Source organism: Jaculus jaculus, chromosome 2 (genome assembly GCF_020740685.1).
Source record: "Jaculus jaculus isolate mJacJac1 chromosome 2, mJacJac1.mat.Y.cur, whole genome shotgun sequence".
Classification (NCBI taxonomy): domain Eukaryota; kingdom Metazoa; phylum Chordata; class Mammalia; order Rodentia; family Dipodidae; genus Jaculus; species Jaculus jaculus.
In genome coordinates this window covers 50,713,266-50,730,500 of record NC_059103.1, presented here as the reverse complement: position 1 = coordinate 50,730,500, position 17,235 = coordinate 50,713,266, and the positions used below count along the sequence as shown (strand labels likewise).

The following is a 17,235-nucleotide window of genomic DNA, read 5'->3' as shown; positions in this document are numbered from 1 at the left end:
TCTGACCTCCCTCCCCTGCTGAGACGCCACTCAGTGCAAATGACCAGCTAGGAACTGTGTCCAAGGGCCCTGCAGGGGCTGCATTCTGGACCGAGGTTAAGAAGCATCAGAGCTGGGCCCACAAGGAGCCTCTCTCTCTGCTTTGGTGGAACCTTCACTCCTAGCCTTTCTGTCACAGTGGGTAAAACAACCCGGGACAAGCTCTCAAAATGGAAGCTGATTTCGTTTTCCTTTTCTTTAAATAAAAAGCCGGGCGTGGTGGCGCACGCCTTTAATCCCAGCACTAGGGAGGCAGACGTAGGAGGATCGCAGAGAGTTTGAGGCCACCCTGAGACTACATAGTGAATTCCAGGTCAGCCTGGGCTAGAGCAATCCCACTTCAAAAAAACAAAAACAAAAACTTATATCCTAGATTTCTTTTTTCCCTGGCCATCCTTGTTTGTTGGGGTAGGGGTTGTTATTTGCTTTTTAAATTTTTTTTTTAACATTTATTTATTTGCAAGGGGAGAGAGAAATAGAGAGAGTGTGTGAATGTGCATACCAGGGCCTCAAGCTGCTGCAAACGAACTCCAGATGCGTGCACCACTTGTTCATCTGCCTTTATGTGGGTACGTGGGGAATTGAACCTAGGTCATTTAGGCTTTGCAGGCAAGCTCCTTGACCACTGAACCATCTCTCCAGTTTAAAACTGTTTGTTGACAACTTCCAGTGTACCCAGATCATAATCTCATCCCACCGCCCTTCTCCATATCCCTCCTCTGAATTCCTTCTTTCCAAACAGTCTCTCTTCTATTTTGATGTCCTTTTTTTTTTTTTTTTTTTTTTGCTGTCATATTATGCAAGCCTTGTGTAGGTAGCATCAGGCACTGTGAGATCATGAGTAAATACCATGATCAGTTTGTATCTGGAAGACAGTGTTGTAAGCAATCTTCCCCTTCCTTTGGCTCTTACATTCTTTTTTGTTTTGTTTTTATTTATTTGAGAGTGACAGACAGAGAGAGAAAGAGGCAATGGACGCGCCAGGACCTCCAGCCACTGCAAATGAACTCTAGACGCGTGCGCCCCCTTGTGCATCTGGCTAACGTGGGTCCTGGGGAATCAAGCCTCGAACCAGGGTCCTTAGGCTTCACAGGCAAGCGTTTAACCACTAAGCCATCTCTCCAGCCTGGCTCTTACATTCTTTCTGCCACCTCTTCTACAATGGTTCCTGAGCCTTGGAGGGTGTGATTGAGAGTCTCACTTAGTGCTGAATACTCCACTGTCACTTCTTCTCAGCACTTTGATGAGTTTTGAGTCTTTCTTGTATGTTTCTTTGTTCTTTTTGAGTCAGAGCCTCATGTAGCCAAGGTTGACTCTTGTACTCCAACTAGTGACTTTCTAGTGTTTGTTTTTCTTTCTCTCAATGTGCATGGTGATGCACATCTTTAATCTTAGCACTCTGGAGTGTAAGACACAGGATTGCCGTGAGTTCTAGACCAGCCTGGACCACATGGAAAGATCCTGTCTCAAAATACAAAGGAGGCAGGCTGGAGAGATGGCTTAGCAGTTAAGGTACTTGCCTGTGAAGCATAAGAATCCAGAGGTTTTTCTACTCCTCAGAACTCATGTAAGCCAGATGCACATGGTGGTGCATGTGTCTGGAGTTTGTTTGCACTGGCTAGAGGCCCTGGAATACCCATTCTCTCTCTCTGTAATAAATAAAAATAAAATATTTTTTTTAAAAAAGGCAAGCTGGGCATGGTGGCACATGCCTTTAATCCCAGCACTTCGGAAGCAGAGGTAGAAGGATCACTGTGAGTTCAAGGCCACCCTGGGGCTACATAGTGAATTCCAGGTCAATGTGGCCTAGAGTGAAACCCTACTTTGAAAAACCAAAGGAAAAAAAAAAAAAGGAAAAGGTGGAAGAATCACCTTGTCACTGGCCTTTATAATTTTAACAGCTTAACAGTTCGTAATTTTAACAGTTCAGGCTCTTATTTAAGAAGTCTGGTGAAAAGACAACTTGATTGCAGTCTCTAAGAGTAGTGTTCCTGGAATTACAGAAGCGCACCGCAGCTTCTGGCTTTTCCATGGGGTCTGGAGATCAAAACTCAAGTACTCAAAGCTATGCAACAGTTTCATCCACTCAGCCACCTCCACAGCCCCCAGAGTCATAGGTTCTGGATGTCTGAGTCTTCCCAAAAAGAATATGGCCACTCGATAGCAAAACCCAAAGCTCACAGGCAACACCACACTACTGTCAACAAACTTCAAAATAAAAGGACAAGGCAACAATTCAAAGCCCTGGATGTGTCAATACCTAAGAAGGGAAGCAAGGCAAAGTAGACCCTAAGCTTCTGGATATGCAGTGCTCAGTAGGAAATAGTACCCAAACAAAGCAAAGGTTCCACCCTAAGATGACCATGGCTGGGGCAGCATGAGATACTCAAAAGTGGCCAGCCATAACTCTCTTGCTAGATAAGGCTCCACACTGACATTGAGAAAAATATGCCTGGAGTGGAATCCACTCAGCCATACAAGGGTGATAGAGAAGTAAAAAGTCTAGTTGGAGGAAAGCCAGGAAGCACCCACATTCACAGGATTTCACCTGAACCTGGCATGTGGCTGGGCCTATAAAAGACTCCAATCTAGGACTCTGGGTAGGCTTTATTCCATTCCTGCCATCTCATGAGCAGGAACTCCTTATACTCTCTTAATCTTATAAAATCTCTCTAAACTTTTTTTTTAAAAAAGAGTAGTGTTCCTCCTCTTCAGCTGCGGTCATTCAGAGACAAGAACGAATGGATGTGAATGGTCCCAGAACCGTTGGTGCCCACAATGGGTGGGATCCTGCCACACCCCTGCCCACACTGCCCAGCCCCGGGGCTGTTGAAGAAGGCGGAGTTGAATGGAGGTGGGCTGTGCATTCTCTCCAGCCAAGGAGCCTGTTTCACTTGGCACAGGGTGGAGGCACTCCCCTGCACATGCTGCCTGATAATCTCAATGGTCCACATATAGCCAGAAAGCAGACACTTTGGGAGATGAAAATGAGCCAACGCTCGCTGACTGCTTACACGCGCCGGCTCGCCTCTGAGCATCTCCACGCGTCACTTAAGTGAGACCTGCAGTATAAGGCACGAAGTAAGCCAGGCCTTTTCAAGACCAGAAAAGAAAAGGCACAATCCAAGAAGCCCATACCATGACAAGTGACAAGACAGTACTGGAATATCAGAACAGAGAGATTATGAAAGCTAGGCAGGGTCACCAAATCAGAAGGCAGAGGTAGTGAGGTGTGGAAGCTGGGTTCTCTCGCTCTCTCTCTTTTCTTTGTCTCTCTCTCACACACACACACATACACCCGGGGTCAGCCCTAGCTAGGTCAGCTAACTACCCTGGCCAGGTCATGTAACCTTTGGGTGGTTTCCTTTCTAAAACAGGAAACCCAGGGCTGGAGAGATGGCTTAGCGGTTAAGCGCTTGCCTGTGAAGCCTAAGGACCCCGGTTCGAGGCTCGGTTCCCCAGGTCCCACGTTAGCCAGATGCACAAGGGGGCGCACGCGTCTGGAGTTCGTTTGCAGAGGCTGGAAGCCCTGGCACGCCCATTCTCTCTCTCTCCCTCTATCTGTCTTTCTCTCTGTGTCTGTTGCTCTCAAATAAATAAATAAATAAATAAATAAATAAATAAATAAATAAATAAAAATGTTTAAAAAAAAATGACCCTGAATTTTTATGGGCTGTATTTCTATCCTTTGTTGCATATGTCTTATCAAAATGTCTATATCAGTTGTTCTCCAAGTTCAGCCATCCATAACTTATCACCAACATAGTAGACCAGTATGATGTCCTGTGGAATGAGGAAATACTGGGATTCCTGTGGATAAGACTGTGATGGAGGACAAGAGTTGATTAATACTGAGTTAGTTCAGTAAAAGTATGCTGCTAGCCCTGTAATATGAAAATAAACTTATAGAGAGTCCTATTAATAGAGAGGAAAAAGCATCTATAAACCCAATGCTGGAAGATCTACAAAAAAAAGGAAAGGGCTGGAGAGATGGCTTAGTGGTTAAGGCACATGCCTGCAAAGCCAAAGGACCCAGGTCTGATTCCCCAGAACTCACATAAGCCAGATGCACAAGGTGACACATGCATCTGGAATTCATTTACAGTGGCTAGAGGCCTTGGAGTGCCCATCTTCCCCTCAAATAAATAAATATATAAATTAAAATGTATTATAGAATAACAACTGTAATTGGAGTTGCCACCAGATCAGTTTACAAAACTCCAAAGCTTATTCCTAAAATCCATCTGTCTTCTTGCCAAACAGCCAATGGCTGTACCAGATTACATTCCCACCAACAATGTAGAAGGGTTCCCCTTTTTCCGCATCCTCACCAACATTTATTGTCATTTTTTTTCTTGATGATAGCCATTCTGACAGGAGTGAGATGGAATCTAAAAGTAGTTTAATTTGCATTTTCCTGATGTAGAGGTAGATGTAGAACACTTTTTAGATGTTTATATGCCATCTGTATTTCTTCCTTTGAGAACTCTCTATTCAGTTTCAAAGCCCATTTTTTAATTGGGGTGTTTGATTTCTTATTGTTTTTTGAGTTTTTTGTACGGTCTGGATATTAATCCTCTGTAAGATGTATAGTTGGCAAACATTTTCTCCCATTCTATAGGTTGTCTCTTTGCTCTATTCACAGTGTCCTTGGCTGTACAAAAGCTTTGTAATTTCATGAAATCCCATTGATGGATTAGTGGTTAGTTTTTTTTATTTGACCGACTGTGTTTTTCAGAGCTGGAATTTCTGCCTGGTTTTCCTTCAGTATTTCTATTTCCTTACTCATGTCTTATAATGTCCTCCTTATTTCATTAACTTGGTTTCCTGTGTTCTCTTAGAATTCCTTCAGGAGTTTGTTTTCTTCTTTGATTCCTTTTATTGATTCTTTGATCTCTTTGAGTATAGATATAATCATTTTTGTGAAATCTTTGTCAGGGATTTCATCTAAAACAGTGTCATTGGGGGCCATTTCTGATGGATTTATCATTTTTGGTGGGATTGTATTATCTTGATTCTTTGTGTTTCTTGCATTATATATATTGCAATTTTTGCAACCTGAGTTGATTTGATGCTTGAGTTTTCTAATAATCTATGGTGCTTTTAGATTTGGAAATCCAACTTTATGTACATTCACAGTAGGAGTTTAAGGTGCCAAGTGTAGCTCTTATAGTCCAACTGCAGAAGCAATCCTAGGTGTTGAGTTTTCCTGCTATTCAAGTATTCTAGTGGGCTGGATGGAAAATTCTAAAATTCAACTGAGCAATATACACATTTAATAAAAACCAGCATAGACTATGCAAGTGTAGGGATTGAAACAAACAGATAACCTTATAAAGTCACAATCCCTAAGGGTGTGTATTGCTATACATCCTTAATCCTGTCAGCTGGGAAGTTGAGATTTCTGTTCTGAAATGGATTCCAGGTCAGCCTGGGTCTCAATGAGACCCTGCCCCCAGTAATGACAGAAGAAAAAGACAAAGGCCCTAAAAATCTGAAAGCATCAAAGGCAACATTAGTCAACCCCCAAATACAGCTTAATTGAGAATGGTAAAACCAACCAAGAATATGTAACCATAACCTGCCCTGACATGGAGAGAGAGATTAGCACTTTTAGTGCAGACCTATGCACCTGCATTTTTGTCAGTCAGCCTCATTACCTTTTGGGGTGGCTTCAAATCTCACCAATGCTGAGTGCCCATCAGGAGCTGAATGTATTCTCTGGAGGGTTGCAGTTCTTTGCAAGGATGCTGATGAGGTTGGAAAGTCCCCTTGTTTGGTCTCTGCTCTGCAGCTGTGCACTGGGCCCGTATACAGATCTGTGCAGGTCCAGGTCTGCAAGCTCCTTGGTGGGATTCTGGCCAGTTTCCTCTCTGATAGATCTTAGTCTCTCTTGCTTCTCCGATGTGGTGGATAAAAACCTATACACCTTCACTTTTCAGACAAAGAGTGTATTTTGCTGTGGTTTTGCTCAAATTCCTCACTAGGCTGGAGTGGTATGTCTCCTATGCAGCCATCTCACCTGGGAGTGTCTCATTTCCATATTTCATTCCTTTTTTGTTTTCCAAGGTAGGGTCTCACTCTAGCCCAGGTTGAGCTGGAATCCACTATGTAGTCTCAGGGTGGCCTTGAACTCATGGCGAGCCTCCTGCCTCTGCCTCCCAAGTGTTGGGATTAAAGACGTGTGCCATCATGCCTGGCCTCATATTTCATTCTCTTTTTTTTCATTTTTTTAAAATTTTTATTAGCATTTTCCATGATTATAAAAAAAATCCCATGTTAATTCCCTCCCCCCCCACTTTCCCCATTGAAATTCCATTCTCCATCATATTACCTCTCCATCACAATCATTGTCATATTTCATTCTTATAGTTCATTTTCATAGTAGTTTCTTCCCCCTCCCCCATACACATATTAATAACTAAATAAGTTTTTAAAAGTGAACCAACCAGAGAGATCAGGATGAAGTTCTGCTTCCGTGTCTCACTAGTGGAGCCATTCCAGGAGCGTCATTTATTTCATGAGACCCATTCTACACAGGAAAAGGGTCTAAAGTGCATTTTTCTCCTCCCTCCCTTTCAAGTCCATTGTGGTAGACTGGAGAATTGACCTCGCATGACTTACCATCCTCCTCATGGTGCCTGTTTCAGATTATGTTACACTGACTCCTTTGTTCTTCCTTTAATCCTGGCAAAACCTGTGCTCCTCCTTATCCCATATGGCCACATGCTCCAAAAGGGAAGTTGAAGAGGTCTTGTTACTGTGCATGATTTTCCCTCCCCTCTACTCCCTCAGGCTTCCATGATGGCCAGGTGAGCCAACCCCCCCACACACAGGTAGAGAGGACCAGATGAATGCTCACCATAACTACTTCACATTTGGTGAGAAGTGAGTCCCACCCTCTATATGAGGTATGATAAAAAAAAAAAAAACTTCCAGAAAGAAATTCAAATATAAGGTATTAGTGCTAGAGAGATAGATCAGTGGTCAAGGCACTTGTCTGCAAAGCCTGATGGCTTCTGTTCATTTTCCCAGTGCCCATGTAAAGCCAGATGCACAAAGTGGCACATGCATCTGGAGTTTGTCTGTGGTGGCAAGAGGTCCTGGCATGCCCATATGCTCTATCTCTCTCTCCTTGAAAACAAATAAATAAAATATTAAAAAAGGAATAAAACAACAGACTAAACTGAACAGGGAAAAACCTTTGGGAATCTTTCAAATGTAAAGGTTATTGCCACCAAAGAGTCAAAAGTAGTCCCTAATAGGGACAGTGAAGAGGATCCCATAGTATTTCTGGGAAGGAGGACACAAGATGTGCAGGCTTCTTGGAATAGGCTCAGGAGGTTTTCATTGTAGGCCCAGAGAATCAGTACAGCTGCCTTCAGTGTGACAGGTCCTGGTTGTTGGATCCTTCTCCAGCTGAGACCTGGAAAGCCCTCCTCTCTCAGGGTTTGGGCTCCATAAGGAGTTTGGATGCTAAACTATTCCTTCCATAATAACTTTGCAAACCAGTCAAAACCATGTAGGAGGCATTTGAAGGGGAGGAGGGAAAGGAAAGAAATGGGTTCAGGCTTTTTGCTGTTCCTTTTAGTTTTATGCATGTCCTTCTGTTTTTCCTATAGCCATCTTCCTGGTCAACTATATTATCTCTCTTAGCAATAGAAGAGCTTCCATATTCTTCTCTTTTCCCCCCTCCCCCTTTCCCCTCTAGTCCATCTGTGCCCTGTGTTTCCCATGACTGTAGTGATGGCCCCTGTCACCTCCTTCTCTGGGATTGGGACACTATTTTAATTTTGGATTTTCAATTTTTTGAGGAAGGGTCTGGCTCTAGCCCAAGCTGACCTGGAATTCACTATGTAGTCTCAGGGTGGCCTTGAACTCACAGAGATCCTCCTACCTCTGGCTCCCAAGTGCTGGGATTAAAGGCGTGCACCACCACACCTGGCTAGCACCACATTTTATAAAAGTGTCTATGATTGCCAGAGGCCAGGTTTTAATATGCACCCATACTTGGTTTGCAATATCTGCTAAGTGATTAAGGAAAATGAAGGAGTGTCTACACAAGAACTGTTTGCTCAGTCCTTTGGGATACTTGTGTTTTAGGCACAAGCATTCACCTCTCTCTGTGTTTGGCCTCTTTTCCAGGGAGGTTCCCCTGAAGGACGCTAAAGAATATGCTGAATCCATAGGTGCCGTCGCCGTTGAAACAAGTGCAAAGAACGCCATCAACATTGAAGAGCTCTTTCAAGGAATCAGTAAGTACTTGCAGTGGCGCTTTCCTTTTAACCTCGCTTGGGTTTTTATGCTTGAGGAAGTCCAAAGATAAAATCTGTAGAACTTGGGCTGGAGGAGTGGCTTAGTGGTTAAGGTGTTTGCCTGCAAAGCCAAAAGACCCAGGTTTGATTCCCCAGGACCCATGTTAGCCAGATGCACAAGGGGACACATGTGTCTGGAATTCGTTTGCAGTGGCTGGAGGCTGCCCATTCTCTCTTCCTCTTTCTCTGCTAAATAAATAAGAATATAATATTTTTTAAAAAACTGTAGAACTTGCCAGGTGTGGTGGCACACGCCTTTAATCCCAGCACTTGGGAGGCAGAGGTAGGAGGATCGCCGTGAGTTCGAGGCCACCCTGAGACTACATTGTGAATTCCAAGTCAGCCTAGGCTAGAATGAGACCCTACCTCAAAAAAAAAAAAAAAAAAAAAAACAACCTGTAGAACTTTTCCTTAGTGTGAATTGATCTGATGTTATGGACATAAAATTTCTACATACGTGATATGGCTCACCTCTTTCATGCCTTTCTAAATGTTCATCATTCTGTGCCTTAACCCATTCATTCTGTTTTGTGGATTAAAACAAAGCGATCATGTTGCAAGAATAACATATCAATTTACAACTACATTTGTAATTATATGTGTAATTAACATCTGTGTGCTTTGTAGTATTGTATATTGGTGCAGAGGGGAGCAGAGACGAAATAGACAATGATATGATAGAAGTTCAAAGTCACCCGCAAAAATGAGCAACTCAGGGGAAATAAAGGGAATCTTTTAGTAATTTCTTTTGCCAGATGGTCATCCCCCAAAATGTCTCCCTCTCATGCAACGTGAACTGGGCAATGAGTTGATTTGGGAAGATTTTTCTTACTTTCTGATAAAGGCGTCTAAGTCTCGTGGCAGGTGGGTCACGGCCTCCCCTTTCTTCGTGATGTTCCCCATGAATGAGATTATCCCCATGCTGTTTCCAAGGGCGGCCGTGCTGACACGTCTGCGGCTGTCTGTCTGTCTCAAGCTCACCGGGTTTTACCTTAGTGAACTCTTTTTGACGTAGTCCTCTGGTTTCCGCCAGAGAAGCGCCTGGTGACCATGTTGTAGGGAAACCGCTCACAGCGCCGGCTCATCAGTGTAATCAGAGGTTGAGAGAAGTCCCTGTGTTCAGTGAGATGCTGACCATGGGTCCAGGGGACTCTGAAGGAGGGGCTTTTGTAGTTACCTGCGTGTTTCTGGAACAAAGCACCCGACCCAAAGTAGCTGATGAGAGGAAAGTTGTTTATTTTGGTTTACAGTTGCTATGGGAAGTCCCATGATGGAAGGGGAAAGATGACAGAGCAGAAGCTAGATGTCACATCCTTGCCACAGTAGGTGGCAAACTCCAACAGGACAGTGAGCCAAACTCCAGCAAAGGGGAGCTGGCTGGAACACCCCTAAACCTTACCCCAACAACACACCTCCCAAATTGCCATCAGCTGGGGATCAAGCATTCAAAACACATGAGTTTATGGGGGACATCTGAGTCAAACCACCATGGCAGCCAAATCCAAACCCTCGCCTCCCGGAGGCTCCAGAAGGGACGTGGACTGCTGGCTTTGTCCTTCATCTGAAGCCATCAGTGGTGGAACTTGAGTTCCTGAACCCCCAGGACAGATTTGATTTATTTCCATTTTGCTGGTTCAAGTCCATTACTTTGGATTCTGAGAACCCACAACAGGGAACCTTTTTGTTTGTTTATGTTGGCTTAAAAGATGGGGAACTGTGGGCTGGAGAGAAGGCTTTGCAGTTAAGGTGCTTACCTGTGAAGCCTAAGGACTCATGTTCCACTCTCCAGGTCCCATGTAAGGCAGACACACAAAGTGACTCACGTGCACAAAGTCGCACATGTGTACAAGATGACACATGCATTTGGAGTTCGATTTTAGTGGCTAGAAGCTCTGGCATGCCAACCCTCTCTCTCTCTCTCTCCTCCCTTGCTCTCTGTGATAAAATAATAATAATAAAAGATTTATGCCACTGTGGTGGTGCACGCCTTTAATCCCCGCACTCGGGAGGCAGTGGTAGGAAGATCACCATGAGTCTGAGGCCACCCTGAGACTCCATAGTGAATTCCAGGTCAGCCTGGGCTAGAGTGAGACCCTACCTCAGAAAACCAAAAGAAAAAAAAAGATTAAAAGAAAAGATGGGGGGATGGAGAGATGGCTTAGCAGTTAAGCGCTTGCCTGTGAAGCCTAAGGTCCCTGGTTCGAGGCTCGGTTCCCCAGGTCCCACGTTAGCCAGATGCACAAGGGGGCGCACGCGTCTGGAGTTTGTTTGCAGAGGCTGGAAGCCCTGGTGCGCCCATTCTCTGTCTCTGCCTCTATCTGTCTTTCTCTCTGTGTGTCTGTCTCTCTCAAATAAATAAAGAAAAGAAAAGAAAAGATGGGGAACTCGGATCTTGGTAACCTCCTGTGGTGGTCTGATTCAGGTGTCCCCATAAACTTAGGTGTTCTGGCTGCTAGGTTCCCAGCTGATAGAGATTTGGGAATTGACGCCTCCTGGAGGGAGTGTATTGTTGGGGGCAGACGTATGGGTGTTATAGCCAGTTTCCCCATGCCAGTGTTTGGCACACTCTCCTGTTGCTATTGTCCACCTGATGTTGGCCAGGGGGTGATGTCCACCCTCTGCTCATGCCATCATTTTCCCCTGCCATCGTGGAGCTTCCCCTCGAGCCTGTAAGCCAAAATAAACCTCTTCTTCCCACAATCTGCTCTTGGTTGGGTGATTTCTACCAGCAATGCGAACCTGACTGCAACACCTCCATTGTGCAAAGGAATGCTATTGGGCTTCCCTCTGCAGCCTTAGCCTCTAACTCCTTGCTGCTGTCCTGCTACCTTCCCGTTCTTCCACAAAGATTTTTCCCACTGCAAGTTACATGTGAGTGAAGCAGAGAAGCTTCTCAAGCACATCAGCCAGACAGCTTGCTAGAGCTGCGATTTGGTGTCGGACACCTGATGTTCTACATCTCAGTGCTTGGCATTGGGCTGTTAGAACAGGTACTTGGTCCCTTGGAGTTGGATATGAATTCACCATGTGATCCCTGTTTTCCCTTAGAGCAAACTGGAATGTTCCTGATGGTTTCAGATTTTTCTGTTATGTTCAGCTATGGAACACTTCTGTACTTTTTGTTTTGGTGTAAGGGCTTACTCTGTATCTAGGCTGACCTGAAACTTGCTTTGAAGCCCAGGCTGGATTTGAACTTACGGCATTCCTCCTTCCCTTAGCCTCTCAAGTGTGAGGCATACAAATGAGAGCCACTATACCCAGCTTCTGGTGGTTTTAATGAACTGCCTGTCACTAATACCTTAGTGTCTCTCTGTACAAAGCACAGCTCTCTGTACTTTGCAGAGCCCTCTCCCCTTTGCACATGGCCAATGCAAGGCAAGGCAGCAAGAGCCAGGCAAGGAATGTCGGTGTGTTGTGTGCGTTTTCACTTTGAAGAAAGTCATTCCTGAAATAACAACTCTGGGGCTGGGAAGATAGTTAAGTAGTTAAAGGCACTGGCTTTCAAAGCCCAGGTTCAATTCCCCAGTACCCACGTGAAGATGCATAAAGTGGCACATGTGTCTAGAGTTCATTTGCAGTGGTATGAGGCCCTGGCATGTCCCCTCTCTCTCTCTCTCCTTCCTCATAAGTAAATAAAAAATTTTTGAAAATCAAGTAAGGGCTAGACAGATGTCTCAGCAGTTCAGACACTTACCTGAAAAGCCTAAGGACCGAAGTTTGATTTCCAAGTACTCACATAAAATCAGACGCACAAGGTAGACTTTGTTTGTAATAGCAGTAGGCCATGGTGTACCCATTCTCTCTCTCTCCACCTTTCTCCCTTTCTCTGAGATAAATAAAATAAAATATTTTTAAAAACTCAAATCATAGGGCTGGGTATGGTGGTGCACATCTTTAACCCCAGCACTCAGGAAGCAGGGGTAGGAGGATTGCCATGAGGTCAAGGCCACCCTGAGACTACAGAGTGAATTCCAGGTTGTCCTGGGCTAGAGTGAGACCCTACTTCAACCCCCCCCCCAAAAAAAACCCTCAAATGAGGCCCTTAGAGAAAGTAAGCAGCCTAGACAGTGAATATTACTATCCCGGGGTGAAGGCTCGCTTTGTATGGTTTGGCCAGTGCACATACCTTCCTGCATCAGGGGTCTTTGTGGTTCACAGTGATAAAGGTGAGAAATAATGAGTTCCTCAGATCCTGGTGGTCCACTTCACTTAGGGGGGAAAAGAAACATTTTGTTTAAACATGTGGTAATTATGGTTTCAAGTAATTCCTCCATGAAGCCATCCATTGCCTCATCTCCCATGTCAAACAATTGTTTCTGGGTTTCTTATACTTTAGTTCTTGTTGTTTGACAAGCAAAGCTTGCAGACAGGTGGCAGAATCTCTAGGTACATGTCTCAGTATCTATTATTTACCTAACCATCTGCTCTCCTCTATGTGCCTGTCCTACTTCCATCCATCTATCTCTATTTCTAGCCATGTATAGCTATTTATTTATTCTTATCTTTCTGTCTATCCATCCATCACTGTTTGTCTATCTTCTAAAGTCCATTTCTATGCATTATCTCTTCCATATCCATCTAACTCTATCTTTATCTCACTGTCTATCTACCCATCTATCATCTCTGTCCATCCATCTCTCGATCTCTCTCCCCAACCCTCTTCATCCGCCCCCACTATACTTGGGAGCCCTGGTGCCTCTCCCTTGCCTCTTTACTCCTTCCAGTGACTTTTCTTCACAATGAAGTTTTATATCATTCCCCCCCACCACCACCACCACCTGAGATAGGATCTCTGTCTAGCCCAGGCTGACCTGGAATTCAATATGTAGTCTCAGGGTGGCCTTGAACATATGGCAATCCTCTTTTCTCTGCCTCCCCAGTCCTGGGATTAAAGGTGTGCACCATCACACCCAGCTCAAAGTTTTATATCTTTTTTATTATTTTTTGTTTACTTTTATTTAGTTATTTGAGAGCAACAGACAGAGAGAAGGAGGGAGGGAGAGAGAGAGGAAGAGAGAGAGAGGGAGAGAAAGAATGGGCGCGCCAGGGCTTCCAACCACCGCAAACAAACTCCAGACGCATGCTCCCCCTTGTGCATCTGGCTAACGTGGGTCCTGGGGAATCAAGCCTGGAACTGGGGTCCTTAAGCTTCACAGACAAGTGCTTAACCGCTAAGCCATCTCTCCAGTCCTCGAAGTTTTATATCTTAACTGCAAGTTCATTTAAAGCAGAATTCCAAGTGTAGCTGAGTATATTGCAGTAGACTTTTGAATTCTTCCTTTTCCTTGTCCTTGCTTATATTACATGTGCTTTTCCCCAAGCTTAAAATAGCGTTAGATATTGCTGACAGCTATGCTCCCAAAACAATGTTCCAGAGACAAATATGCCCAGGAGAAAAGATGCAATAGAAAAAAAGAACAAGTAAACAGAATAACAGCTCTTTAAAAAGGTGTACTTAAGCAAAATTAATTCACATTGACTTGGATGCAGAGATAAATGCTCCTCTTGTGTGTTCCCAGGGTGGTCATAAACTAAAAATGAGACAACTGTGTTTCCTGAAAATGAGCCAATGCATTTGCTAACTGCAAATTGTTTACCAAAACGTTGTTATCTTTCTGATGACTGCAACTCCCTGTAAGGATTTCCTCACTGCTCTGTCCTGGTTGGTCCAGGTATAGTCTGTCTTCCTGTGACACTGCACCTTGTCATTCTTCCAGGTACCCTCTTCTGAGGCACATTTTTGGACCTACTTCATCCTGCTGCGCATAGCTCATTCTCTTCTGTACACTTCTACCCAGGGTTTGTTTACTTTTAGGTTTTTTTTTTTTTTTTTTTTTTTTTTTTTTGGTTTTTTGAGGTAGGTTCTTGCTCTAGCCCAGGCTGAACTGGAATTCACTATGTCGTCTCAGGCTGGCCTTGAATTCACAATGATCCTCCTACCTCTGCCTTCTAAGTGCTGGGATTAAAGGTGTGCACCATCATGCCCAGCAGTTTGTTTGTTTTTTTTTTTTAGTTTTGTTTTGGTTCTTATAATTTGAATTGGACCATTAAGGGTTTCCTCTTTAAGTTGAAATATAAAAAGAAAAATTCTTGGCTAAGAAAATAATTGTACATTTGATTTTTTTAAATTGGTTTATGAAAATACAAAGAATATATTCTGTTGCTGATGTTAGAAACCCAGAACAAAATATATATTTTTAGCATAATTTTTATTGATAATCTTTATGCATGTGCATAATGGTTTTTGATCATAATCCCTTCCTGTTATTTCTTTTCTTCTCCCCCTATATCCCTTCCACACAAACTCTTCTTCTTTTCCAACTAGTTTTTCTTCTAGTTTAATCTCTCTCTCTCTCTTTGGCCTTCCTCCATCATCCATGATGACATATTGAGGGACCCAGTATTGTGCAGGTGAAAGTCGACCTCAACAATAAGGTCATGAGTACAATGACCACCTGTGTCCCCTAAACAGTGCAGGTCAAAATATCATAATGTCCTTCATATGTCCTGCTCTACCTTGTAGACCACAGTTGGAAAGACAGGCTGTAAAGCTATGATTTCAGCACCTGTTCCTTGGCCCAGTTGCTGGCTCTGGACCCATAGTGGTTGTCCCAACTTCTCTTCTTGCTAACCTTATTCATTCCAAATACACTTCAAATCCTCCTTTGTGGAGCCTTCATCTGCTCCTGCTTTCTCTAGTGGCATTAGCTTTAAAAAAAAAAAAAAAGTTTATTTGCAAGGAGAGAGGGAGAAAGAATGGGTGCACCAGGGTCTCTAGCCACTGCAAATGAACTACAGTATGTGTGCGCCACTTTTATGCATCTGGCTTCATACATGGGTCTTGGGGGGATCTAACCTAGCTCATTAGGCATTGTAGGCAAGCACCTCAACCACTGAGTAATCTCTCTAGCCCCTAGGTGTTAGCTTCTTTCTTTAGAGTGAAAGCGAGAGAGAATTGGTGCACCAGGGCCTCAGCCACAGCAATCGAACTCCAGATTCTTGTGCCAACTAGTGTGCACATGCAGCCTTGCACTTCATAGAGAGAGAAAGGAAGGAAGGAAGGAAGGAAAGGAGAAAGGAAGGAAGGGGAAAGAGAGGGAGAATGGGCACACTGGGGCCTTCAGCCACTGGAAATGCGCTCCAGATGTGTGCACTTCCTTGTGTGACATTGCGTGCTTACGTCACCATGCATCTGGCTTACTTGGGACCTAGAGATTTGAACATGAGTTCTTAGGCTTTGCAGGAAATGCCTTAACCTCTAAGCCATCCCTCCAGCCCTATTTAGCCATGTTTTTACTTGTAAATATGTTTTGTTTTTACATGGTCCTGTAAGTGTGTGTGTGTGTGTGTGTGTGTGTGTGTGTGAGAGAGAGAGAGAGAGAGAGAGAGAGAGAGAGAGGGAAAGAGAAAGAGAGAGTGCGTGTATTTTCTTCAAGGGAAATTGCAAATTTCTGTGGACTACAGTGTTTGTCTTTCTCCTTCTCCATGAAGCTGATACTATAAATAGCATACAGTGTACAGCCATCCTCAGGGTGAATTTGGATCACCATCCTTATCTCACAGTGTTCCAGGAGATAATATTTCAGTGAGTTCCCTAGGTCAAGTGAAATGTAATCACTTTTCTATGGGGACTTAAGGTTGAATAACACCGACAAATTGGACAGACCTAGTTTCCCTTGATTCATTTATTCAACAGATACAGAGTGCCCAGCTTTATAAATCAGATGATAGACCCTGGAGATATCATGGTGAGTCAAACCACTGACAGCCAAGTGGGGGAGACTAGCTATAGGCTGACTCAAGTCTGTGCATGATTCCACATTGTAACATATGTTGTAAAACAGAAGAACAAGAGCTATCAGAAAGAATGGCAGGTGGAGACTTCAGGTTGGGAAGGAAAGGGCCTCCCCAAGGAAACCATTATAAGCTGGAGATGAAAAGTAAGGAGCCAGCTGAGCAGAGAACTCAAGAAATGTTCCCAGGAAAAGTTCCCAGGGACTGTAGTAGTTAAGTCTCTTGATGTGTGGGGTGAGCAGGGGAGAGCAATGAGAGATGGAAGGATGTAATGGGAAAAAGATGTAATATTCCTAATGCAATGGTAAGTCCCTCTTGTATTTGAAGCAGAGGTGAGGCAGATACAAGTTAGTATTTATAGAAAGAGAGCACTCCATTGGAGGAGAAAAGTCTGGGCAAGGCTCAGTTGTTAGACACGTGACTAGAGAATCTTGGGGAGAGAACGCCGAGGCTCGGAGGACGCCAGCAGCAGCAATGCACTAGGGAGATGCAGTGGGATGTTGTCAGCTGTCACAGCCTGAGGAGGTCTTTCCATGACTTCTACTCAGGTGCGACCGTGACCTTGCTTGGTCACAAAGAAGAATTTCAGGATGAGTCAGTGTGAAGAAAAGTTGGTTACTAAGAAAAGGTTTTAATGTAGGAGAGAGAGAGAAGAGGGAGGAAATGGAGAAGAAATGAGAGAGGTAGCAAAGGAGGACAGGTCCAGATGCCCAAGGGTACGTTCAGGCTTCTCAAGAGAGAGCATTGTGTTGTAGCATCTTAACAATGGCCGTATATATAATTCTGGTGGCTTTTGAAGTTACATTGGTCAAAAGATTAAGTAAAAAATGTGTGGTACATTTGTTTATTTAATTTGCTTATTTGATATAGGGTTTCTATCCCAGACTAACCGGGAGCTCACCACATAGCTCAGGCTGGTCTCAAACTCACCTCAATTCATTCCTCTACCTTAGCCTCCTGAGTGCTGGGATTATAGATGTGAGTTGTTCTGCGTGGCTAACACTTATTTTCACCTAAAGGATTTTTTTTTTAATAGGCATGCCAGGGCCTCCAGCCACTGCAAACAGACTCCAGATGCACATGCTAC

At 44.0% G+C, this 17,235-nt stretch overlaps 1 protein-coding gene across 1 annotated transcript in view; it reads left to right on the top strand.

The window, feature by feature from the left end:
• The window catches only part of Rab31 (RAB31, member RAS oncogene family), a 159,966-nt gene that overhangs the window by 124,852 nt on the left and 17,879 nt on the right, over positions 1 to 17,235 (top strand). The window contains exon 6 of the mRNA XM_004656839.2: positions 8,185 to 8,294. Coding sequence (XP_004656896.1) covers positions 8,185 to 8,294 — 110 coding nt within the window. The remainder of the gene's footprint in view (positions 1 to 8,184; positions 8,295 to 17,235) is intronic.